Raw genomic sequence first — 27586 nt, forward strand, 5'->3', positions numbered from 1 at the left:
TAAAACTCCCAAAGCATCCATTCCATTCACTACAGTGAGGCAGCAGAGTTACTCTGGACTCTGACTGGCCACTGTTCAGCGGTGTCCTTCTTGTCAGAGGTGCACAAAACTGTGGGGGACTGCACTTTTATCCTCGCCTTAAAAACGGACACCACCATATCACGGGCCAGATGGATCCACAGTGCCTCCATCTGCCTCATTATAGGGAATCTTCCGCCAAGGGTTCCATCTGAATCATGTATTTCAGAGATTTATACGGAAACACCATTGCAAGCGCTCAGCACAGAGTGCAGGCAAATGTGAGCCTATGATTACCGCGATACTTGGGAGGCAGAATGGAAAAAATCAACAACGGGTTAACAATTGGTTTTATTTATCTTTTCCTCATGCAGTATAAGTGATTAGGTGACTTTATTCTTCGAATCGGTGCGATTACAGAGATACCAGATTTATATCGGGTTTATATGTTTGGCTATTGTCACACGCTAAAAGACGCTTTTTATTGCAAAATCTAGATTTATGCATCCTCATATTTTGAGAGCTATAATTTTTCCAGATTTTGGCCAATAGGGTCATGTGACAGCTTGTTTTTTGAAGGACAAGTTGATGTTTTTATTAGTACCATTTTTGGGCACATGACTTTTTTGATCACTTTCTATTACGACTTTTGGGAGGCAGAATGAATAAAAATCAGCAATTCAGCCAGCTTTATTCTTCGGGGCAGTACGATTACAGCGATAACTCATTTATATAGTTTTTTTATGTTTGGGTGCTTTTATACAATAAAAACTGTTTGATTGAAAAAATTATTATTTTTGCATCGCTTTACTCTGAGAGTTATATCTTTTTTACTTTTCCGCTACCTGAGCTCCATATGACAGCTTTTTTTTGCGGGATAATATGACATTTTCAGTGGTACAATTTTTATTTACAGTTGTGCTCAAAAGGTTGCATACCTAAGCAGACTTTTTGCTGTCTTGGCCTTTTTTCAGAGAATATGAATGATAACACCAACACTTTTTCTCCACTCATGGTTAATTGTTGGGTGAAGCCATTTATTGTCAAACTACTGTTTTTCCTCTTTTTAAATCATAATGACAACCCAAAACATCCAATGACCCTGATCAAAAGTTTAAATATCCCATTTCTTAATACCATGTATTACCCCCTCTAGCATTAATGATAGCTTGAAGTCTTTTGTGGTAGTTGTGGATGAGGTTCTTTATTTTCTCAAATGGTAAAGCTCCCCACTCTTCTTGGCAAAGAGCCTCCAGTTCCTGTAAATTCCTGGGCTGTTTAGCATGAACTGCGTGCATGATATCTCCCCAGAGTAGCTGCATTCATCTTTCCTTCAACTTTGACCAAGTTGTTTCCTGTGCCTTTGTAGCTCACACATCCCCAAAACATCAGCGATCCACCTCCGTGCTTTACAGTAGGAATGGTGTTTCTTTCATCATAGGCCTTGCTAACTTCTCTCCAAATGTAATGTTTATGCTTGTGGCCAAAAAGTTTAATTTTGGTCTGATCACTCCAAACTACCTTGTTCCAGAAGTTTTGAGGCTTGTCTCCGTGCTGTTTTGCACATTGTAGGCAAGATACTTTGAGGCATTTGCGCAATAATGTCCTTCTTCTGGCGACTCGACCATGCTGCCCATTTTCCTTCAAGTGCCTCCTTACTGTGCATTGTTATGAATGGGTCACCGAGGAGAAAAAAAACAAAACAAGCTAAGCCACAGAAAACCAGAGAAGTTGGTAACTATGCAGATTGCAGATCCCTGATCTTACCACACAACTAGCAGTAGCCATGGAGCGTGCCTACGATGTTCCTAGAAGCCTCGTCACGGCCGGAGGACTACATAAGCCTAAAGCAAGAAAAGGGAAAACTAACTGCCCCAGAGCAGACCCCAAAGGAATAGACAGCCCCCACACATGTATTGACGGTGAAACAAGATGAAGGCACAAACACAGGCAGGAAAATAGACTGAGCAAATGATGGGGCCTAAACTAACTAGACAGGAAAGGAAAGGCAAGTCACAGTCTGCAACCTGCAAAAAACCCTACAAAAATAATGTCCAACACTTCTGATAGCAAAATTAACCCTGAAGTCACTAGACTTCTCCCACTATATCAGCACTCTGGAATATTCTGAGACAGAGCAAAAAGAGACCGAACTAGTAAGGGACAAAAAGCCAATTGGCAAAATACTGATAAATAAGAGTGGAAATTCAGCTCAGCCCCCAGCCGGGGCTGGCAGGCCACACAAAAAAACTGAATAGACCAGCAAAATCAAGTGTGAACATTAGGAGAAAAACTTAGCTTTAGATGACTGGAACAGAGCTAAAAACCAAGAGCTGACAAGCCAGAAGGAATCACCAGCAACTGAATAGGGCGTCGGCTGTCTTAAATTCAATCTGAGAATCCTGAGATCCAATCATCATCCCCATCCTCAGGTGGCAGATCTCCATCGATCAAACCAGCCACACCACCTCCGGACACCATCAGAGGGAGTTCAGAAGGGGAACCAGAGAATGAACTCACAACAGTGCATCTTGAAACAGCCACATAGCTCGTTTTCAGCTGATGGTATTTGTGGGTTTTTCTTTGCATCCCAACAATTTTCCTGGATTAAATTTTGTATCTACCTGACCGTGGTTTTGTTTATACAGAGCCCCTGATTTTCCATTTGTTAATCAAAGCTTGAACACTGCTGACTGGCATAATCAATTCCTTGGGTATCTTTTTGTATCTCCTTCCTGTTTTATACAGTTCAACTACCTTTAACCTTAGATTCATTGACAATTCTTTTGGTTTCCCCATGACTCACAATCCAGAAATGTCAGTGGCTGGATGAAAGTTGCAAAAGTCTGTCTGGATCCTGAAAACTCACTCAGCTTTTATGTACACACACTGATTACAAGCAAACAGGTCACAGGTGAGGATGTTACCTTTATTAGCCATTCAAACCCATTTGTGCCAACTTCTCTGCATGTTATCAGGCCAAAATCATCAGGGTATGTAAACTTTTGATCAGGGTCATTTGGATGTTTTGGGTTGTCATTATGATTTAAAAAGAGAAAAAACAGTAGTTTGACAATAAATGTCTTCACCCAGTCACTAACCATGAGTGGAGAAAAGGTTTTGGTGTTATCATTCACATTCTCTGAAAAAAGGCCAAGAAAGCAAAAATTCTGTTGGGGTATGTGAACTTTTGAGCACAACTGTACACTCATCTTTTGGATCGTGTTTTGTTTCACTTATTGTTCGGCGGTATGATGATAAAGCATTGCTTTCTGCCTTTTTTCTACAGTGTTCACTGAAGGGGTGAACTAGTGGGACCGTTTTATAGAACCGGTCGTTCCAGATGCGGCAATGCCAAATATGTGTACTTTTTTGTTTACTTTTTTAAAGGGAAGCATCGGCAGGGAGGGGGCTCCCTCCTTGCTTCCCTGAGCCCCCCACGGCAGCGCAATGTGCAGCGCTGCTGCGGGGGGCTCCTTTCCTGCAGGTCCCCAGATCCAATATGGCGACGGGGACCTCCAGGGGCCTGCAGGAAGCTGGTTTCTTCAGTGCCTGCAAAGCGCAGGCATGAGGAAGCCTGTGCAGTGCCTGTGACAGATCGCTGATCTGTCACAGTGATCTGTGATGTGACAGATCAGCGATCTGTCACAGGACAGTTATGTCCCCCCTGGGACATTGTAATAAAGTAAAAAAAAAAAAAAAAAAGTGTAAAAATAATCTTAACAAAATCGCTAAATAAATTCCAAAAAAAAAAAATATATTCCCCAATAAATTCATTTTTTGGAAATAAAAAAAACAAAAAACAAATAAAAGTACACATATTTGGTATCGCCGCATCCGTAACGACCCGCCCTATAAAACTGTCCCAATAGTTAACCCCTTAAACAAACCCCTTAAAAAATAAAAAAAAGCGAAGCAAAAAATGATTTATTATCATACCGCCGAACAAAAAGTGCAATAACGCGCGATCAAAAAGACGCATATAAATATCCATGGTACCGCTGAAAACGTCATCTTGTCCTGCAAAAAACGAGCCACCATACAGCATCATCAGCGAAAAAATAAAGTTATAGCTCGCAGAATAAAGTGATGCAAAAATAATTATTTTTTATATAAAATTGTTTTCATTGCATAAAAGCGCCAAAACATAAAAAAAGACCTAAATGAGGTATCGCTGTAACCGTACTGACCCGAAGAATAAAACCGCCTTATAAATTTTACCGCACCCGGAACGGCGTAAACGCACCACCCAAAAGAAATTAATGAAAAGCTGGTTTTTGTAAATTCTACATCCCAAAAAACGAAATAAAAAGCGATCAAAAAATGTCACATGCCCGAACATGATACCAATAAAAGCGTCAACTCGTCCCGCAAAAAATAAGACCTCACATGACTCGGTGGGTCAAAATATGGAAAAATTATAGCTCTCAATATGTGGTGATGCAAAAACTATTTTTACAATAAAAAGCGTCTTTTAGCATGCGACTGCCGCCAAACATAAAAACCGCCATAAATAGTAAATCAAACCCCCCGTTATCACCCCCTTAGTTAGGGAAAAATAATAAAATTAAAAAAATGTATTTATTTCCATTTTCCCATTAGGGTTAGGGCTAGGGTTAGGGTTAGGGTTAGAATTGGGGGTTTCCACTATTTACGCACATCAGGTGTTCTCCAAACGCAACATGGCGTCTGATCTCAATTCCAGCCAATTCTGCGTTGAAAAAGTCAAATGGTGCTCCTTCCCTTCCAAGCTCTGCCATGCGCCCAAACAGTGTTTTACCCCCTCATATGGGGTATCAGCCTACTCAGGACAATTTGCAAAACAACTTTTGGGGTCCTATTTCTCCTGTTGCCCTTAGGAAAATAAAAATTTGGGGGCAAAAATATCATTTTTGTGGAAAAAAAATATTTTTTTATTTTCACGCCTGGGAGTTATAAACTTCTGTGAAGCACTTGGGGGTTCAAAGTTCTTACCACACATCTAGATAAGTTCCTTGGGGGGTCTAGTTTCCAAAATGGTGTCATTTGTGGGGGGTTTCCACTGTTTTGGTACATCAGGGGCTTTCCAAATGCGACATGGTGTCCGATCTCAATTCCAGCCAAAAAAGTCAAATGGCGCTGCTTCCCTTCCGAGCTCTGCCATGTGCCCAAATAGTCATTTACACCCACATATGGGGTATCAGCGTACTCAGGACAAATTGCACAATAACTTTTAGGGTCCTGTTACCCTTGGGAAAATAAAAATTGGGGGTGAAAAGATCATTTTGTTGAAAAAATATGATTTTTTAATTGTACCGCTGTACATTATAAACTTCTGTGAAGCCCTTGTGGGTTCAAAGTTCTCACCACATATCTAGATAAGTTCCTTAGGGGGTCTAGTTTCAAAAATGGGGTCACTTGTGGGGGGTTTTCACTGTTTAGGTACATCAGGGGCTCTCCAAACGCGACATGGCGTCCGATCTGAATTCCAGCCAATTTTGCATTGTAAAAGTCAAACGGCGCTCCTTCTCTGCTGAGCTCTGCCATGAGCCGAAACAGTGGTTCCCCCCCACATATCAGGTATCAGCGTGCTCAGGACAAATTGCACAATAATTTTTGCAGTCCAATTTCTCCTGTTACACTTGGTAAAATAAAAAAAATTGAACCTGAAGTATTTTTTTTTGTGAAAAAAAGTTAAATGTTAATTTTTTTTAAATATTCAAAAAATTCCTGTGAAGCACCTGAAGGGTTAATAAACTCCTTGAATGTGGTTTTAAGCACCTTAAGGGGTGCAGTTTTTAGAATGGTGTCACTTTTGGTTATTTTCTATCATATAGACCCCTCAAAATGGCTTCAAATGTGATGTGGTCCGTAAAAATAAAATGGTGTTGCAAAAATGAGAGATCGCTGGTCAACTTTTAACCCTTATATCTTACTAACAAATAAAAATTTTGGTTCCAAAATTGTGCTGATGTAAAGTAAACATGTGGCAAATGTTACTTATTAACTTTTTTGTGTGCCATATCTCTGTGATTTAAGGGCATAAAAATTCAAAGTTGGAAAATTGCGGAATTTTCAAAATTTTCGCCAAATTTCCGTTTTTTTCACAAAGAAACGCAAGTTATATGAATGAAATTTTACCACTAACATGAAGTACAATATGTCACGAGAAAACAATGTCAGAATCACCGGGATCCATGGAAGCGTTTCAGAGTTATTACCTAATAAAGGGACAGTGGTCAGAATTGTAAAAATTGGCCCAGGAGTTAACGTGCAAACCACCCTTGGTAGTGAAGGGGTTAAATAAATAAATGTATTTATTGGATTGATCATTTTTATTTTTTTGTTCTTTATTTATGGATTTTTTTTATATATTTACATTTTTTAATATTTTTTACTGTTCTACATTGTCTCAGGATGGGACATCATCTTTACATTGCAGATCGCTGATCTGATACTCTGCAATGCTTCTGCACTTCAGAGCATCAGATCAGCGTCTGATAGGCAGGGAAGGAGGCATGTCAGTGCCTGATCTCAGCAGGTGCTCACAAGCCACCTTCCCACCCGCACCCTCAGCGTGAGCCACCATGATTGCGGCACCGTACATGTACTGCACTTTGCAAGAATGCAGCTTGTGATGGGGTTAATGTAGTTGTATGAAAATGGATGTCACACGGATGTAAAAAATGGACACACGGATTTCAAATGGATGAAAATTGGATGTAAATGAGAAAAAAATCTTACAAGTATTCTTGGTGAAACTAGGACGATTTCTCATGCGCTCTTCTGCATCTAAAGGGCCCGTCACACCAAGCGATATCGCTAGCAATATCGCTATAACGTCACTGGTTTTGTGACGCAGCAGCGATATTGGTAGCGATATCGCTATATCTGATGCTTACTTCCGACCGGCTCCCCCGCTGGCTATCGCTGATCGCGTGAGAATGGCCTGGGCCGTTTCTCATCGTCAGCTTCCTGCTGGGCTTCTTGCTGTGGAGACGAGCGACACGTGGACGCGGGCGGGAGGACGTCAGGATCGCCTCGTCTGACAGGTAAGTAGCGACCCCCGACCCCTGCTATGTCGCTGGTGAGATCTGCCTGTGTGGCAGCTCACTAGCGACCACTTAGCGATGCACCAGCGATTCATGTCGTTGTTGGGATCGCTGGTGCATCGCTAAGTGTGACAGTACCTTAAGGGTCAGAAACAATCATTTGAGCAAAGCAATGTACGAGTTCAGTAGAATGACTATGGGTCCCTCTGTAAGACTTTGCCATCCTGTGTATAGGTGATAAATCGTAATTGTGGGACTACCCCAGTGAAGATCTGCTAATGCCTTGATGCTAGACCAGATAGGACAATGATACATGACTTGTGAAGTGCATGTAATAAATCATAAAACCCTTAAAACCTCTATTTATTATGAAGTGCATGCCGCAATAAGTCTGAACTATTGTCTTAGCGGGTAAGAACCTGCACATTAGGCAGGTGGTTTTAATGTTATGGCCAAGGTCACCAATTATATTTTTATTTTTTTTCTGGACAGCCTATTAAAAATGCACGGACGGACATTTTTTATGGGCACATTATAAAACCATATTGAACCACAATTTATTATAAGTGACAAATATTTACTTCCCATAATTCTAATATGAACCCTTCATCTGCACTAATGGTAAAGTGATGATAATTGCAGTCAAAATAATCTGTGTAAGTTTTCTTCAGCTTCAGCCGCCTTACATTTTTGGCAACTGTTCAAGGCTGATCGGTACATTGAGTTATATGCTGTACAAAAGATTGATCAGAGCTTTATGTGGGAATTGCAATTGAATAGATTACTTTGTTACTTGCCATACCTGCCAGCTGGTGCTTAACATGTTTTTGAAGAACAATGGGACAACATCTATCTGTTATTGACTGTCCCTTATTGTTTTCAGCAAGAAGTTCTGCAGCATCTGTATTGTGTTGTTTGGCAACAGCTGTCACACATTACCATAGCTGCTGAAGAACCTCTTTTTTTCAGTAGTTGATACAAGAGAAGGAACTTTGGGGCTGTGATAGATGCCTTATCCAGGCAGACAGAAGTAGGATTTATGTGGCATCTCTCATCTCGCTATAATAGGTACTGACATATCAAGTTTTGACAAAAATATTATGGAAGCACGACAGTGAAAAATATCCAGTGATATGTATTATAATGTGCAGATTATCACTGTTATGTAAGCAAGACTTCAAGTATACCAAGTGTTTCCACTTCTCAAGAGGGCAGTAAAATAGTTATAATTTGCCAACATAAATTCCCAACAGAATGAAATACTGTACATCTCATTAATCTCATATTAACTATACATGTTGTCATTATCAGTCACCCTAATGGGAAAATGAAAAAAATATCACTGCTGTTTCCACATAGTTATCAAACATGTATAACACTCAACAGATAGAACAACCTTTACATCTGAGACTGCCTGACCACATTGCTGTGGTTAATTGAATATCCAGTAAGTATAATTTTTGGTCTTGGTAGGTTATTCTATAACCCTGTGTACTGACCCTACATTTACATATCAAAGACAGACATCACAGACTAGAGCTTTCCTTCAACTTCCAAGTCTCTTGACCTTGAGTCCTATTATTATGCTAAGAATCAATAGGTCTTACCTTGTTGAGGCTCTACATCGACCGCTGAGGATCCTTCGCTATCAGGTTGAGGTTGGACTCTGTTGTGCTGAAGCACTGAAGACTGCTTGTTCAGATGTTGAGGGTGGGTTTGGCTCTGGGCTAAACATGGCATACTTCTCCTAGATGGCTTCAGTTGGTGTTCCTTGTCTGTCCCACTCTTGCTTTTAAACATACCTAACAGGGCAAAATGAAAAAAAATAAAATATTGGCTTTTGCTGTCCAGTTTTATAAAGCTGCTTAATAGTTGTTAAGAAACTCTAGAAAAAACAAAGGATTTATATAGTTCAACTTGCCATATGTAACAGGTAGCGAAAAAGCACATGAAAGCCTGTTGAGATGTGTCCTTCAACTGCTCACATTGTGACATACAGTTCACCTCACTGCTTGCATGGTGGCATACATCTTACTGCTTGCATGGTAACATATGTCTCAGTGCTTGCATGGTGACACATATGTCACTGCTTGCACGGTAACATACATCTCAGTGCTTGCATGTTGAAAAACGTCTCAGTGCTTGCATGAGGATATACGTCTCATTGCTTGCATGGAGACATACATCTGCTTGCATGGTGATATAAATTTATGGGCTTGCAGCTGTAATAAAACTCTGCAGGTAAAAAACCAAAAGGAATAAACTATGTGCATAGAACAACACGGAGGACCTGGTCAAAATTGGAGGACTGCATGAATGAGAGATTATGTAGTCTGTGGCTGGCAAATTCAGTTCATGACATCACTGGGAATAAAACAAGTGAAAGAAGACAAAGCACAGACTCATTGGGTGACAGAGGGAGCTGTGGGCACTCTGGAGACTGAGAGGCTGTAATACGAAGAATATACCAGCATTGTGATTAAAGAAGCATGGATGAAGACAAATGTAGATAAACTAATTAGAAGAAATGTCTAAGTACATCTTAATACAATTACATCTCCTATTGTTCCTCCTAGTCTGAGCCACATCTTGGATAGTGCAGTGTATGTGCAGTATGATGACAGAGAACAGCTGCGATCAGAAAATGACTTGAAAGGTTAAAATGAACATAGTTCCCTGCGATTGTTGCACGGTACATTGCTGTGACCTGCTATAGAATGGAGGATATATGCACTAGTACACACACATTTGTCCATGGACACCAATGCAAATTCTGTAATCATGTATCTTTTTAATAGTGGTGTCATCTAGCGATGAGCAAATCTAATTGATGCAAATATAATTTTTGGCAAATTTTATGGAATTAACAGGCCCTAGCAAATTTAAACAATCTGCATTTTATTTTGTGCAAATTGGGAAAAAAATGCATGCACTTTCTATAGTAACCAAAGGCTTACATAACCTCAGACTTGACTGCTGAGGTGCATCAATTCAGGAGGAACTAATATGGCCTGTGTAGAGGCTGAGATAATGGGAGAACATCAGAGTTCACAACTCAGCAATAGAAACATTGGTGTAATTATTCAGACAGCAGTGTGTTGTACAAATGTAGCACCGAAGAATATAAGTGTAGTAGTCAACATGGTGGAGAAGTGGATCTTCTCCTTTCTACAAACTGCATCTTCAACTCAATTCCACGTCTACCCTCCTTATCCTCCCTTCTTATCCTCCCTTCTTATGAAGAGCACTCTTTTGAAGTCTTCAAGAGTCCATCAACTTCAACTCCTGTCATTATTTCATCTTTTGGACTTACTCATTGGTTCTCCTCAGCCACCCACACAGATGGACATACATTAGACCTCAACTTCACGCAACCGTCACAGATAACTCCTCCAAAACTCCTTCTCATATAAACACCTCTCCACCAAACCATGCAGCAAAAGCTAGCTCTGACATGCCTTTGAATCAGGACTCAGGTTATAAAGGGGATGGGAGTATCTAATTGAGCTCAACTGAGAGTTCATGCTCCCAGAGTTTCCAGCATGGCTGATTAGCCCCTGTTCTGCCAAAAGAAATAAACACAATTTCAAAAGAAAGAAAAGTGCTTCTTTTCAGTGCAGGAGTAGGAGCAATCAGGCGCTGCCGTCTTCTGGCTCCTCTCTGTTGCGGTAACCCCGTGACAGTACCCTCCCTCTATGAGGGACCTTCAGAACCTCAGGACCAAATTTATTGGGGTGTGCCATGTGAAAAGACCGGATCCGTCTGGCCACATGAACATCAGATGCTGGTACCCACATCCTCTCCTCAGGACTATACCCCTTCCAATGTACCAGATACTGAAGCGACCAACAAACTAAACGAGAATCCGTGATTTTTGCAATCTGAAACTCCAAGTTTCCATCGAATTTGACAGGAGATGGTGGTAGTGGTGATGGTATCAAAGCTGTAACTTTTTTTGGGCAGAGAATGATGAAATACATTATGGATCCTACAGGTGGGTGGCAAAGTAAGGCAGAATGCTACGGGATTGACGATGGTTATGGTCTTATAAGGACCGATAACCTGGGATCCAGTTTCCAAGATCGAACCTTCAACTTAATGTTCCTAGAGGACAACTACACTAAGTCACAAGTCCTGACCCACCAAACGTCTCCGGTCAGCCACACACTTATATTTGTATCCCATCATCCTTAAATTATTAGTAACCCCCTGCCATAGGGACGTAATAGATAATGAAAAACTATCCTCTTCAGGTAATCCAGAAGGATGATTCTCAATAAATGAATTGCACTGAAGATGGAACCCTTACGCCCCTAAAAATGAGGACTTGCCAGTAGATTCATAATGACGATTATTTACTGCGAATTCGGCTTACAGTAAATAGGTAACCCAGTCCTCTTGATTCTCAGACACAAACACCTAAGATAACTCTCTAGATTCAGGTTAACCCGTTCAGTCTGCCCATTGGACTGTGGGTAAAATGTAGAAGAAAATGAAAGATGGATCCTCAGACAGGTGCAAAATGTCCTCCAAAACATAGAAACAAACTGTACCCCCGTTCAGAAAAAACATGGGTCGAGGTCCCATGTAATTTTATTTTTGTGTACATAATGTCACGGTCACGTGTGTCTGGATGCAGCGAGTACCGCAAGGCGAACCCATATAACACACGTGACCCTGGATACACCGCCTCCAGTTGGGAGAATTTAAATAATAAGACATGCAGCTGGATACACCACCTCCAACTGGCGAATTTAGGTATTACACATATTTATACAATAAATCCAAGTATAAGAAAGGTCGCACTCGACAGGATAAAATATAGCTCCTTTATTGACACATATTTACATGTAAATATGTGTCAATAAAGGAGCTATATTTTATCCTGTCGAGTGCAACCTTTCCTATACTTGGATTCAATGATTTGATCGCTGCGAGGTCAAGCACCCAGGAGCATTCGATGACAGCCTGCTGCCAGACGCATACCATCAGCTGATATATGGTAATAGCGGTGCCGTCCGCAGTTTCTATGTATTTATACAATAGTCTGGAAACCCTGCCTCCAGTAAGGAGAATTTAAATAATAAAGGGGAACCAGGGTAACATTAACAATGGTGGGCCCTGCGATAGGGAATAGGGACATGGAGACCTCCTGCACTCCCCTGAGCCAGAGTCCCTGCACTCCTAACGTTCCCTAGGCCGGTTCCACAGTGGGCGATGCACAGGAACCTTAAAACCCTGACTCGCCCTGACCCTAAACCCTTACTAGGGAATTGGTCGGTGCGGAAACTAATCCCACCACTGCACTAAACACACACAAGGGAAAATGACAATACAGGGGGAACACCACTTAGCTTTGCTCTGTTGCGTACGCTCCTAGCAACAGAGCCCACCACCTGCGTGCATCTTCTCCTCCACCCGGATCCATCACCATAGCCGGATCCATCACCATATTGCAGCCTTGGAGCAGAGTCCACCACCAGTTGCAGCTGCCCAGTACACAGAGTCACAAAGATGAGTCCAGCTTCTGCCAAAAAGTCCAGCATGCTTGAGTCCAGTTTTCAGCAACCAAGTCCAGCATGCTGAGTGCAACTCTCACCATCGTCGCCACTCCACCAAGCCATGCAAGCACCTCCTGCTGACACCATAAACTGTGACTCCACCACGCCATGCCAGCCCTCCATGCAGACTCCATAGCTGACTCAACCCCTCTGGCTAGGCTGCCCAGGACTCTCATTCAGCTCCTTCTTTCATCCAGACTTTCTTGAGAATGACTAACTCACAATATCACCAACAGTGATCAAACACACCTGACTCTCACACCTGATTTATAATTACGTGCACATTAAGCCAAAGAAACTAAAGTGCACTACCACTCACCACCACCGGGGCAACTTAGAATGAACGACACCACGTGTAATAATTCTAATGGCCACTGGGGGCAATCACACCACTTTGGCACCAAGCCAAAGGAAAAAAAAGTTCACTTTGTCCATTTACTTGTCAGAACCACCTTGGATCATGACACATGTATTCCCTCATAAAACTATACATTTATTGATAAATTAGATTTAAAAAAAAACACCTATTCCCTTGAAAAAATGGAACAACGTCCACCATGGATATCAAAAATTAGAAGACCATAAATAAAGCCCTAAAAAAGGACTACAATAACGTATCTGCAAACCTTCCTTGCCGTGGAGGTTGGCACCCTAAAAGAAACCATTATTTGGCGCCCCCACTCAGCGTAGACTCTCCCTATCTCCCCTATCTCACCCTAGATGGCCTCAAAAGGTACATAATGGAGATAATTTTTATAATCCCATGTAGTAAACATGCACCTTATATGGTGCTGATAATAGATAACCTTATCCTGGACATTAAAGCCTGGCAAACATAAACATGAATTAATAAACACCACATGGTGATTACTAGAGATGAGTGACTTTGCCTTTTTTCGGGTCGAGTCGGGTTTCATGAAACCCGACTTTCTCAAAAGTCGGGTCGAACGAAATAGGCCGATTATCGTGAAAAGTCGAAGGCTGACTGAAACACGAAACCCAATGCAAGTCAATGGGGAAGAAAAGTCAGCAGTGAGTGGAGGACAGGAAACACACCTACAGTGCCCATTTTAATGCCAAAAGCATCAATTCTTATTACTTAAGCTTGTCAACCTTAATTTACTTTATAATAATAGTTAGGCATTGAAAACTGGGGGTTATTTGGCTAAAGTTGTGGGGGGTAGGGCTGGCTCCAGATTTTCATGGGCCCAGGGCCAAAGAGTGTCAATGGGCTCCTTTAACACATGCCACAATTCATGATCCTCTGATACGGCAGAGAAATAGCGGTATAGTACAATGAAAAATACTTCACTTCCTACATCACATGACTGATATCCATTTTAAATTCCCCAATAGCTTCAAAAACGGACAGTATATTACTCCATACAGTATTATGGCCACCGCATAGTGCGCTATACAGAGTAATGAGGCCCATATATTTCTCCATACAGAATCATTGGTACCATATAATGTTTGAAACAGTATATGATGAGCTCCACATAATACTACAGTATATGTTGGTCCCCATGGATGAAGCTCCACTGTGTTATGGGCCCAAATAATGCTCCATATATAATGGGCCCCATTTCTAAAGCTCCAGTGCATTATTGTCCCTGTAAATGCTGCTCCAGTGTCTGATGTCCACCTTTGGAATGCTCCAGTGTATGGTGGGCCTCATATATCATTCTCCAGAGTATTGTGCTCCCGAAAAATAGCTGTCCCAACATTGAAAACAATTAAATAAGTCTCCTCGCTAGGGAATCCCTGTACTAGCCTGGACTCCTCGTAGTCCCCGTCTTCCATCTCACTGCACTTGGACTGTTTAGGCAGAGGGCATACAGACGTGATGTCAATGCGCTCTCTGACCAGAATGTCACTGTCAGGAAGCGCAGAAGACGTCATGGAGGTGGAGCAGGGAGAGGTAAGTATTTCAACTTTGCAAGTGCTGTGATCCTGAGCAAGCAGGGGGGGCCCACTCATTGGCGACGGCACTGGCACAGGGCCCCTCATATTACGCCAGTGTGTCTGATGGCTGGTGTGCACCCCCACCATCAGAGACACTTCATTCTACTATGAGGGACCTTGTGCCAGTGCCGTTGCCAAACAGTGTGCCCACCCACCTGTCCAGGGCAACGGCACTCGCATGGGTGTGTGCACCAGGTGGTGACCCCGGCCCTGTGGGGGGAGGCAGCCCAGTTAGGGAGGTGGAAAAATGGGCATATGTTGATGTTGGACATTCAGCAGCTGCAAATGGAATAACTGGAGAAGTCCACGGAAGAGGAGGACAAAAGCAAGCCATTTTTTTGGCAACCTACGTGTCAGCAGGGGAGAGTGGGACAAAATCCTTTGAAACCCATGCATGGTTCATTTTAATGAAGGTTAGATCATCAACATTTTGGGTCGACAGATGGGTCCTTTTTTCTGTCAGGATTGATCCAGCAGCACTGAAGACTCTTTCAGATAACACAATAGCAGCAGGGCAAGCGAGCTCCTGTAAGGCATATTGTGCCAATTCAGGCCAGGTGTCAAGTTTACTGGCCCAATAGTCAAAGAATTAGTTTGTTACCATAGTTGGCAACTGGTGTCTCCTGTCACTTTCGATCGATGCAGTATTACCAGTCGTGTGAGCGGTACTTGAAAAATCAGTCCACAGCATGGTCATGAAACCTCTGTGTCCAACGCCACTTTGGCTGTGTGCATCACGAACACCTCTTTCATGTTGCCACCTACGGCTTGTTGGAAAAACATCACCGCCGCTGTGTGCTGGGAATGCCTCCAAAAAACGGTTTACCAGAGTTGCTTGTGTGTTAGCCAATATTAGCTCTAGGTTCTCCTGTGGCATGATGTTTTTGAATTTGCCTTTATAGCGTGGATCCAGGATGCTGGCCAACCAGTAGTCATCATCATTCATCATTTTAACAATGCGGTGGTCCCTTTTTAGGATCTGCAAGGCATAATCAGACATGTGGGCCAATGTTCCAGGTGTCAATGATGCACTGCGAGTGCTGGGTGGAGGAGCACTTTATAGCAAATCCACATCCCTCCAGTCACACACAAACCCTGTACCTGACCTTGCCACGCCAACATTTTTCTTGTCCCCTGAAAAGCATCCTCCTCCCCAAAATAATCATCCCCATCATCCTCCTCCTCTACCTCTTCTACCTCCACCTCGTCCACGAGACTTCCCTGACCTGAAAATGGCTGACTGTCATCAAGGCTTCCCTCCTCCTCTTCCTCCTCGGCTGCAGACACCTGCTCCTTAATGTGCGTCAAAGTTTGCATGAGCAGACGCATAAGTGGGATGCTCATGCTTATGATGGCGTCGTCTGCGCTTACCAGCCGCGTGCATTCCTCAAAACACTGAAGGACTTTACAGAGGTCTTTCAGCTTCGACCACTGCACACCAGACAACTCCATGTCTGCTTGCAAACTGCCTGCCCGTGTATCCTCCCACAAATGAATTACAGCCTGCCTCTGTTCGCACAGCCTCTGAACCATGTGCAGGGTGGAGTTCCACCTTGTTGCAACGTCGATAATTAGGTGGTGCTTGGGAAGGTGGAGCAATCGCTGCAGCTTCTGCATACGACTGGAGTGTACAGGCGACCGACAGATGTGCGAGCACAGTCTTCGCACCTTATGGAGCAGGGGTGTTAACTCTGGATAATTATTGAGGATGCACTGCACCACCAGGTTCAAGGTATGAGCCAGGCAAGGTATGTGTCTGAGTTTTGAAAGGGCTATGGCTGCCACATAATTCCGGCCATTATCACTAACTACCTTGCCTGCCTCAAGATATAGACTGCCCAGCCATGACTCAGTTTGTCGCTGCAAGTAGTCGTCCAGTACCAACCGGTAGGACATCATCTCTAACAAGATTAGTTTGGCAATGTGGGCGTTCAAAGCCAGTGTATGCGGATGAGATGATGAGTACTTTCTTGTCCTACTCAGTCTCTGGTAGGGTGAGCTGGACTTGAGAGCTGCATATGGTGGAACTAGCGGTGGACATGGCGGACTGAGAGAGGGTTTCTTGATGGTGATGGTGTTGGTGGTGTTGCTGATATGCAGGCTGTGGTCTTATACGCTGGCTCCACACATTAAGGCCGCATCATCACTCGCAGTGGTTTGTGGGAGTTGCATCGTGACCGTGCCCGGATGCAGCTTTTGGTAGGAGCTGTGCTCTGTTGGCACATGCGCCAATGCATGATAATGGGCTGACTAATTTTATTAATTAAGGTAGCATTTAGATTGGCCAGGGCTTATATTTAAACTCAGCACACCCTTTGCCTGAGGAAGCAGGTCGAAACGTGCGCGTCGGGGGTCGCATGATGGGACTCCCACTTCATTTTCCTTTATGCTGCTAATATCCAGGTAATGTGTCCGTGTTCACCCAGCATGTAATATTGCTATATGTGACTAATTATGCCAGTGGCGCTAATACTGAGTCTATTTGTTAACATCAGCTATACCTTTGGATGATTTTTTTTTAAGTAGTCAGTGACATGGGCTTCTAGGCAGTGAGGCGCCTTTATTCATACAGGGATTTTCCAAAACATTTTTGGACCATTGTGATTACAAGGCAATATATTTTCATTGCTAAAACCTCTGGCAATTTAAATTTTTCTATTTTTCCATTGTCTGTTGTGTGCTAGGTCCCTTAGCATGCAGCAATATATGTAATTTATGTGTTGGAGTTCAATACGTCATTTTCTTTTTCCTGTACTCTGTGCAATATCATGATGTATTTATGAAATATCTTTTACTGGTTCACTAATAAAATTGTTTTTTATCAACCTCTTTGATATGCTCATGTGATTTGGGGCTTTAATGAGCTTCCAGATGGTGGATTCATATTGTTGGTGTTTGAGCTTATTGTGCTTCTATTTGGCAATTTGGTATATAGTAATCTTACTGAATCTATCTACCACCACCAGAATTACAGTACTCACCGCTGACATGAATAGATCTGTCATAAAATCGACCGACAAGTGAGTTCAAGGTCTACTGGGAATCTCCAATGTTTGAAAAATCTCCTGACGGAAGAGTATGAGAGGTCTTAGAACGTGCACAGACACTGCAGGTGGCTACTTACTCCTGGATATCCTGACGAACCCCTGGCCACCAAAAACGCAGAGTAAGAAGACCAGAGTTGGCTTTATTACCAGGATGTCCGATCAAGACCGAATAGTGATGTTCACTAAGAACTCTTAGATTGAGATTAACAGGAACAAGCAGTTTACCTAGTGGACTGGCAGCAGGGGCGTCCCCCTGAGCGTCAACAACAACTTTCCAGATCGGAGCATATAAACGCTATAACCACCCCTTTTTGTAGAATAGGTACCGTTTCACAATTATTTCCTCCCCCAAGAAAACAATGAGATAATGCATCTGCCTTAATGTTTTTGTTCCCCGGCCTATATGTGATAAAAAAGTTAAACCTGGAAATGGAGAATTAACACTAGCGCCTTCAGCGACAGAGACTAAACTAAGGAACAGGATATAGGATAAGTAGCTTCAGGCAAACTTTGGTTTCTGTGTGCAATCTAACAAACGTGGTCTGACAAAATAAATTAAAAAATAGTTAGCAGCGCTACTCCTTTGAACAGAGCTTACAACTATCTAGCAAAAGGTGAGTACCACAACAACACTTGTCACTAGTGATGCCAAATGAAACCAGAACCAGTGCAAAATGATACACTCCATGTTAACCTGCACTGTAAAATATCCACTGGTTTTAACAGTGACAATTGGGGTGTTTGAAATAGTTCACGTGCACTACTGCCCAAATCCACAAACAAGACAATAAGTAATATCAGCCCTTCACCCTGAGTATAGATTTGTATGCATATAAATGATGCTCCAGCATAGGGAGAAGGCTGTTAGCATGTGAATATAGAAATACATGCAGTTTAAAACAGCTGACGGTATGCTCAATGCCGCCTCAGCTGTCTTCCTGTCCTAGTTTGGTTGGCATCAATCGTTATTGCAGGGTGCGACATGGGTGTCTTGAAGAAACTTGCTAAGTGATGAAGATCAAGAAGTGTCCACGCAGAGCCAGGGGAGCCCCAGCCGGTGGCATCACTGGTTGCCCGGAAAAAAGTAGCGCCGACACTGCTGGCTGGCATGTGACGTCACTTAGCTACAGAATGAAGCGAGGGCCAAAAAGCTTCTAACGCGTTTTGGGGTATACACGGTTCCCCTTCCTCAGGGTGTCTGTGCACAACAGTGCAAGGCACTGCTGTATAGCCTCGCACTCCATTCCTTTGTTTTTTTAAAAAAAAAACAGTCATAATGCGTCCACTCCTGATCTACCAATGTATACCGCAATGTTAAAGAGTCCTCAAGGGGATAGGGCTAATTGGGTCCATTCTAACAATAAATAATTAATGTAAATAAAATGTTTATACTTTATTCAATCACATTAAAAGCAAAAACTGTTACTAATAAATGGACTGGTAGCATGAGTATTAAAAATCATGTATATAAATCCTATTAATATGTGCACACTTAAATAGAATAATAAAAACTGAAAATGCTTACACTTAAAAAAAATTATTATTAAAATTTGAGATCTTTTTTAAAAAATCCAATTTTTAATAGGCCCGATTTATGCACTATGGGGGAGGGGGAGGCAAGGGAAAAAACAGAATGAGGTGGTAAGAATTAATATTAAGGGGAGGGGGGAAAAGGAGGGAGGGGGTTACAAAGATTAAAAGGGGGGGAAATTTTAAAAAGCATGTAATTCCAAATCAAAATTTAGACCTTTTGGGCTAAGCTATTGAATAAAAAGATCCATTTGGATTCTGCCTGTGACATCTGGTCTACATACAGTAGTTACCACAGATGCAAAGAAAAAAAAGTGTTCAGCTCACCCTTTATACTTCCCAGTTGCTTTCAAGCACAGGCCACAGCTCTGTTAAGCGGTAGACGAAATGTAGAAAAGACGGTCCAGCTCAAAAGGATAAAATCCAAAACGTTTTATTCAGATATCCATAAAATGATCATGAAAAATACAAAATGCAAAAACCCGACCGGAAAACCAGAGGGAAGGTTGAGGAGACACTGAACGCATTTCGAAAAGTTCTTAAAATATGCTAGTGCTTCTGTATTATATTTTTAAATGCCTCATTGTTAATGTGATACTGAGTGATAATCGATAAGGAGACAGGTAAGGTGCATAAGTTTTTCATGCAAGCATGCCTCTTGGTCAGTCGTACTACATTATGCATTGATCATATCAACCTGCTGCTTATTTGTCTTAACTTCTGCTTTCTCACAACTCGCCCGCCCTTTTACACATTCTGTGCACTCTCTGCATATCCACCTCTTACTTCTCCCCTCTCCCATGTATAACTCTGAGGCTCTACTGACATTTCTTACCCACTCCAAACCATCCAATACCTCCATGCAGCACTCAAAACATTCATACAAATCATCCCACCACCTGCTCTTTCTGTTTTTTCTCCTTTTACTAGTTGCAGGCGACATCTCCCCCAACCCTGGGCCTCCCTCCACCAGCATACATTACTCTCCTCCAGCTGCATATAGAAACCCTGCTAATCTTGTTAACATTCAGTGCATGCCTTCTCCTATCGCTTTCCAATGTGCTCTCTGGAATGCACAGTCTGTGTGTAACAAACTGACTTACATTCACGATTTTTTTCTCTCTAATTCCCTTAACCTTCTGGATATTGCAGAAACCTGGATCCAGCATTCAGACACCACCGCTGCTGCCGCTCTCTTGTTTGGTGGGCTGAAATTTTCACATACCGCCAGACCTGAGAACAGACAGGGTGGAGGTGTTGGTTTGCTCCTTTTATCACAATGTGCTTTCCAGGTCATCCCCCCGGTACCCTCACTTAAATTTCCTTCCTTTGAAGTCCACGCCATCAGACTCTTTAAGCCCTTCTCCTTATGAGTGGCGTTTGTCTATCGCCCCCCAGGGCTCCTCCCGCCAGTTTCTAGACCACTTCGCCACCTGGCTTACTCACCTTCTATCCTGTGACATCCCCACCCTCATCATGGCAGACTTTAACATTCCCATCAATGATCCCCTCCCCCAATCTGCCTCCCATCTTCTTTCTCTAACTTCTTCATTCGGCCTCTCACAGTTTACTAATTCTCCTACACATGAGGACGGGAATACTCTGGACCTGTTTTTCTCCAGTCCCGGCTCTCTGCACGACTTTACTAACTCCCCTCTCCCACTCTCGGACCACAACCTTCTTTCTTTCTCTGTCAAGAATTGTCTCCTCACCCGGGACACCCCCACTTACCACACTTATCGGAATAGATGTACCATTAATACCCAGCAGCTTATGGACAATCTCCACACATCTTTAGCCCCCATCTCCTCCCTCTCCTGTCCAGACTTAGCATTGTCACACTTCAATAATACACTGAAGAATTCCCTAGATCAAGCAGCACCTTCTACACGCAGAAAGACCCGACACAGACAAAGGCAGCCCTGGCACACAATGCAAACACGCTTTCTTCAGCGCTGCTCAAGGTGTGCAGAGCGGCAGTAGAGAAAATCTCTCTTAGCTGAAGACTTCATCCACTATAAGTTCATGCTCAAAACCTATAACTCTGCCCTTCATCTGGCCAAACAATCCTACTTCACCACCCTCATCACCTCACTAGCCAACAACCCAAGACGACTTTTTGAAACCTTAAACTCCCTCCTGAAACCTAAAGTACAGGCCCCCATCACAAACCTCAGCGGTGAGGATCTGGCCACTTAATTCCTAGAAAAAATCAACCACATCCATCAGGATATCTCAGCCCAATCTCCTCAGTGCCTGGATCCCCTTCCCTGCCGCACCTCAAGCTCACTAGGTATCTTTGAACCTTTTTCAGAAGAATAAGTTTCCAAGCTCCTCGCTTCCGCTCCGCCTACAACCTGCAACAGTGACCCCATTCCTTCACAGCTCCTGCAGTCTCTCTCACCAGTGGTCACCACTCACCTGACTAAAATATTTAACCTCTCTCTTTCTTCAGGTATATTTCCCTCCTCATTTAAACATGCCACCATAACCCCTTTACTTAAAAAGCCATCCCTGGACCAGAACTGCACTGCTAACTACAGACCTGTCTCTAACCTTTCCTTCATCTCTAAACTCCTGGAACACTTGGTCCACTCCCGTCTAATCTGCTATCTCTCGGATAACTCTCTTCTCGACCCCTTACAATCTGGTTTCCGCTCTTTACACTCCACTGAAACTGCCCTCACTAAAGTCTCTAATGATCTAATAACAGCTAAATCGAAAGGTCATTGCTCCCTGCTGATTCTCCTGGATCTCTCTGCCGCATTTGACACTGTGGATCACCAGCTCCTCCTCACTATGCTCCGCTCTATAGGCCTCAAGGATACAGCCCTCTCCTTGTTCTCCTCCTACCTCTCTGACCTCTCCTTCACTGTATCTTTTGCCGGCTCCTCTTCCTCTCCTCGTCCCCTTACTATCGGGGTCCCGCGGGGCTCAGTCCTAGGCCTCCCCCTCTTCTCTCTATACACTGCCCCTATTGGACAAACAATCAGCAGATTTGGATTCCAGTATCATCTCTATGCTGATGACACCCAATTATACACTTCTTTCCCTGACATCACCCCTACCCTAATTCAAAATACCAAGGATTGTCTGTCTGCTGTCTCTAAGATCATGTCCTCCCTCTATCTGAAACTAAATCTCTCCAAAACTGAACTTCTTGTGCTTCTCCCCTCTACTAACCTCACTCTACCTAACATCGAAATAACCCTGGAGGGTTGAACCATAACTCCCAAGCAGCATGCCCGCTGTCTTGGGGTCATATTCGACTCTGAACTTTCCTTTACTCCCTATATCCGATCACTCACTCGCTCTTGTCATCTGCATCTTAAAAACATCTCCAGAATCCGACCTTTTCTCACCTTTGAAGCTGCTAAGACTCTTACTGTCGCTCTTATTCATTCTCGTCTGGACTACTGCAACTCTCTTCTGATTGGTCTCCCTCTTACCAAACTTTCTGCTTTCCAATCTATCTTGAATGTGGCAGCCAGCGTCATATTTCTCTACAGCCGCTTCACCGATGCCTCCATCTTGTGCCAGTCATTACACTGGCTACCTATTTGCTACAGGGTCCAGTATAAACTCACCCACAAAGCTCTCCACTGTTCTGCACCGCTTTATATCTCCTCTCTCATCTCTGTCTATCGCCCTACATGTGCCCTCCGTTCTACAAATTACCTAAGACAAACATCCTCTGTAATCCAAGCCTCAGTCTCCAAGACTTCTCTCGTGCTGCTCCAGCTCTCTGGAATGCACTTCCCCAGACGATCAGACTGATACCTAGCCCCGACCTATTTAAGTGTGCTTTGAAAACCCATCTCTTCAAACAAGCCTACCACATCAACTACTCAGTAAACTAACTTTGCCTTGTTCCCTCCTTCCAAATATTATTCTGAATCTGCACCCAACTATTCATCTGTCTCCACACCCTCCATATACATGATAACTGCACTTGATACTTGACTATTGCACTTAAACACACGGGCTGATGACCGGATCATGCAGCTTTATATGAAAATCCCTATTTATAATTGCCAGACCTGAAATAACAAGCACTTCTCACCTACTGTGCCCCCCCCATTTCCTTGTAGATTGTAAGCTTGCAAGCAGGGACCTCACTCATAATGTCATTGTTTAAATTGTCTTAACTTGTATTGAATTTATTGTCTGTACATGTCCCCGCTTAATTGTAAAGTTCTGCGGAATTTGTTGGCGCTATATAAATAAATATTATTATTATTATTATTATTATTATTGTAATCGGGATCTGGTGAATTTGTAATTTCAGGTTAAATGGTTCAGATGGCAAATTTTTGTTATAAATTAGCCTCTTTCTAGTCATATTTTTAATCTCTTTTATAGTCTTTTCCAAAGAAGCAATGGAATCGCCTTTATCAGAAAGCTGATTTTTAACAACTTATGCCTCCTCCATGTAATCGGAGACTTTAGTACAATTTCATCTAAGACGAGCGAGTTGGCTCTTTGGGATATTATTTATCCATGATTTGAGATGACAGTTGTCAGTTGGAATGTAGCTATTCGAATCTACTTTCTTCCGGTAGCTTTCGGTGATAAGCCTGCCCTGATCTACCATTACCATTAGATATAGAAAATTGATAGACGTGGGACTAACGGTGGGGGTGAAAATTAATCCAAAATCATTCCTATTCAAACTGGCAATAAACCCCAATAATTCTATCTGAGATCCTTTCCAAATAAAAACAATGTCATCAATAACGCGGTTCCATAAATCCAATCCCTTATGTAGTTTCCCACCATTGAAAATGTCTGACTACTCCCATTTACCTACATAAAGGTTGGCATGGCTAGGTGCAAACTTAGTGCCCATGGCTGCCCCCCAAGTTTGAAGATAAAAACTTTGATTATAGATTAAAAAAAATATGATTTAAAATAGAACTAATACTGTTATAAATAAATTGAACTTGTGGTGGGGTATATTTTCCACTTTTCTCTAAAACTATTTGGCTGCCTGACACCCTTTTTCATGTTTTCATGGTTAAATGGATGCCATGAAAGAGAAAATTAACCAGATCCTGATTATCACTCAGTATCACATTAACAATAAGGCATTTAAAAATATAATACAGAAGCACTGGCATATTTTACAACAAGATAACATTACAGGGAGCCTCCTGCAAACAAGACCGAAATTTGCGTATAGACATGCGCCAACATCGGGTTCCAAAGTTGCACCTTCAAATAAAGGCATCACTATTCACAGTAATAGATTAAACCCAATTAATCAAGGTCAATGTGGGTTCATTCCATATACGTTTTGTTCATGCTGCAGATAGTGTTCTAATAAACGAGTACTAATACAGTGAATACAGAAGGCACTGAAGAGTTCCATATTAAGGACACCATTACCTGTTCGACCAGGGGGGTGATTTATTTATTAAGATGCCCCTGCAACAAACTATATGTAGGGAGAGCAATAAGGAAATTGACGGAAAGGATAAAGGAACATCTGAATAATATAAAAAAGGGTTTTGTAGGCCACCCATTATCTAGGCATTTCAAGGAATGCCATAATCAATCCAGTAGAGGTCTTACTTTTTGGGTCATTGAGGTTGTATAAAAGAATTGGAGGGGTGGTAACTATGTAGACCAGATGTCATGGGCAGAATCCGAATGTATCTTTTCACTTAATAGATTAGCCCCAAAAGGTCTAAATTTTGATTTGGACTTACATGCTTTTTAAATTGTTTTCCCCTTTTAACCTTTGTAACCCCCTCCCTCCTCTTCCCTCTCCACTTAATATTTTTTCTTACCTGCCCATTCTGTTTTTTCCCTTGCCTCCCCCTCCCCCGTAGTACATAAAACAAGCCTATTCAAAGTTGGATTTTTAAAAAAAAATCTCAAATTTTAATAATACATTTTTTTTCTGTTTAAATACCTACATTTTCAGTTTTCATCATTCTATTTAAGTGTGCACATATTAATAGGATTTATATACATTATTTTTAATTCACATACTGCCAGTCCATTTATTAGTAACATTTTTTGTCTTTAATGTGATTGAAGAAAGTATAAACATTTTACTTACAGTAAATATTTATTGCTACAATGAACCCAATTAACCCTTTCCCCTTGAGGACTCTTTAACATTGTGGTATATATTGGTGGATCAGGAGTGGACTCATTATGACAGGTTTTTTTAAAAAAACGAAGGAATGGAGTGCGAGGCTATAAAGCAGTGCCTTGCACTGTTGTGCACAGACACCCTGAGGAAGGGGAACCATGTATTCCCCGAAACGCGTTGGAAGCTTTTTGGCCCTTACTTCATTCTGTAGCTAAGTGACGTCACATGCCAGCCAGCAGTCTCTGCCATTTTTTTTTGCTGCACAACCAGGGACGCCCCCTGGCTCTGTGCGAACACATCTTGATCTTCACCATCTAGTGAGGTTCTTCAGGACACCCACGTCACGCCCTGCCATAACGATTGATGCCCACCAACCTAGGACCAGAACACAGCCACAACAGGTAGATCATTAACAGCTGAGGAGGCATTGAGCATACCATCAGCTGTACTGCGTGTATTTCTATATTCACTTGCTAGCAGCCTTCTCCCCGTACTGGGGCATAATGTACACTACCGTTCAAAAGTTTAGGGTCACTTAGAAATCTCCTTATTTTTTAAAGAAAAGCACAGTTTTTTTTCCAATGATGCTAACATTAAATGTTTCAGAAATACACTCTATACATTGTTAATGTGGTAAATGACTATTCTAGCTGCAAAAGTCTTGTTTGTAATGCAATATCTTCATAGGTGAATAGAAGCCCATTTCCAACAACCATCACTCCAATGTTCTTATGGTACTTTCTGTTTGCTAACTGTAAGAAGGCTAATGGATGGTTAGAACACCCTAGAAAACCCTTGTGCAACAGTGCAAGTATGTTAGCACAGCTGAAAACAGTTTGGCTGATTAGAGAAGCTGTAAAACTGATCTTCCTTTGAGCTAGTTGAGAATCTGGAGCATTACATTTGTCGGTTCCATTAAACTCTCAAAATGGCCAGAAAAAAAGAACTTTCATGTGAAACTTGACAGTCTATTCTTGTTCTTAGAAATGAAGGCTATTCCATGCAAGAAATTCCCAAGAAACAGAAGATTTCTTACAACGGTGTGCACTACTCCCTTCAGAGGAGAGCACAAACAGGCTCTAACCAGAGTAGAAAGAGAAGTGGGAGGCCCCGCTGCACAACTGAGCAAGAAGACAAGTACATTAGAGTCTGCAGTTTGAGAAATCAACGCCCCACAGGTCCTCAACGGGCAGCTTCATTAAATAGTACAAGCAAAATGCCAGTGTCAATGTCTACAGTGACGAGGTGACTCAGGGATGCTGGCCTTCAAGGCAGAGTAGCAAAGAAAAAGCCATATCTGAGACTGGCTAAAAAAAGGAAAAAATAAGAACACAGACACTGGACAGAGGAAGATTTTAAAAAAGTGTTATGGACAGACGAATCCAAGTTTGAAGTGTTTGGATCACATAGAAGAACATTTGTGAGAACAACTGAAAAGATGTTGGAAGAGTGCCTGACGCCATCTGTCAACCCTGGTGGAGGTAATGTGATGGTCTCGGGTTGCTTTGGTGCTGGTAAAGTGGGAGATTTGTGCAAGGTAAAAGGGATTTTGAATAAGGAAGGCTATCACTCCATTTTGCATCAGCATGCCATACCTTGTGGACAGCGCTTGATTGGAGCCAATTTCATCCTACAACAGGACAATGATCCAAAGCACATCTCCAAATTATGCAAGAACTATTTAAAGAACAAGTAGGCAGCTGGTATTCTATCTCTAATGGAGTGGCCAGCGCAGTCACCTGATCTCAACCCTATTGAGCTATTGTGGGAGCAGCTTGACTATATGGTACACAAAAAGTGCCCATCAAGCCAAACTAACTTGCGGGAGGGGTTTCTGGAAGCATGGGGTGAAATTTCTTCAGATTATCTCAGCAAATTAACTGCTAGAATGCCAAAGGTCTGCAATGCTGCAATTGCTGCAAAGGGAGAATTCTTTGACGAAACCAAAGTTTGAAGGAGAAAATTATTTCATATAAAAATCTTTTTTTCAACCCTTGTCAATGTCTGGACTAGATTTTAAATTCATTTGGCAACTGATTTGATTAATAAAAGTATGAGTTTTCATGGAAAACACAAAATTGTCTGGGTGACCCCAAACTTTTGAACGGTAGTGTATATGCATAAAAATCTATACTCAGGGTGAAGGGCTGATATTGCTTAATGTGTTATTTGTGGATTTGGGCAGTAGTGCAAGTGAACTATTTTCAAACACCCCAATTGTCACTGTTAAAACCAGTGGACATTTTACAGTGCAGGTTAACCCGGAGTATGTCATTTTGCACTGGTTCTAGTTTCATTTGGCATCACTAGTGACAAGTGTTGTTTTGGTAC

The 27586-nt window shown here is 42.2% G+C and overlaps 1 protein-coding gene across 2 annotated transcripts in view; it reads right to left on the reverse strand.

Moving 5' to 3' along the window:
- ANO3 (anoctamin 3) overlaps window positions 1-27586 on the reverse strand; it is a 1013249-nt gene that overhangs the window by 594441 nt on the left and 391222 nt on the right. For both annotated transcript variants that reach the window (XM_073573877.1, XM_073573878.1), the window contains exon 2: window positions 8657-8851. In XM_073573877.1, the coding sequence (XP_073429978.1) occupies window positions 8657-8851 (195 nt within the window). The remainder of the gene's footprint in view (window positions 1-8656; window positions 8852-27586) is intronic.

Source organism: Dendrobates tinctorius, unplaced genomic scaffold (genome assembly GCF_039654945.1).
Source record: "Dendrobates tinctorius isolate UK_male_01 unplaced genomic scaffold, ASM3965494v1 ptg000037l, whole genome shotgun sequence".
NCBI lineage: Eukaryota > Metazoa > Chordata > Amphibia > Anura > Dendrobatidae > Dendrobates > Dendrobates tinctorius.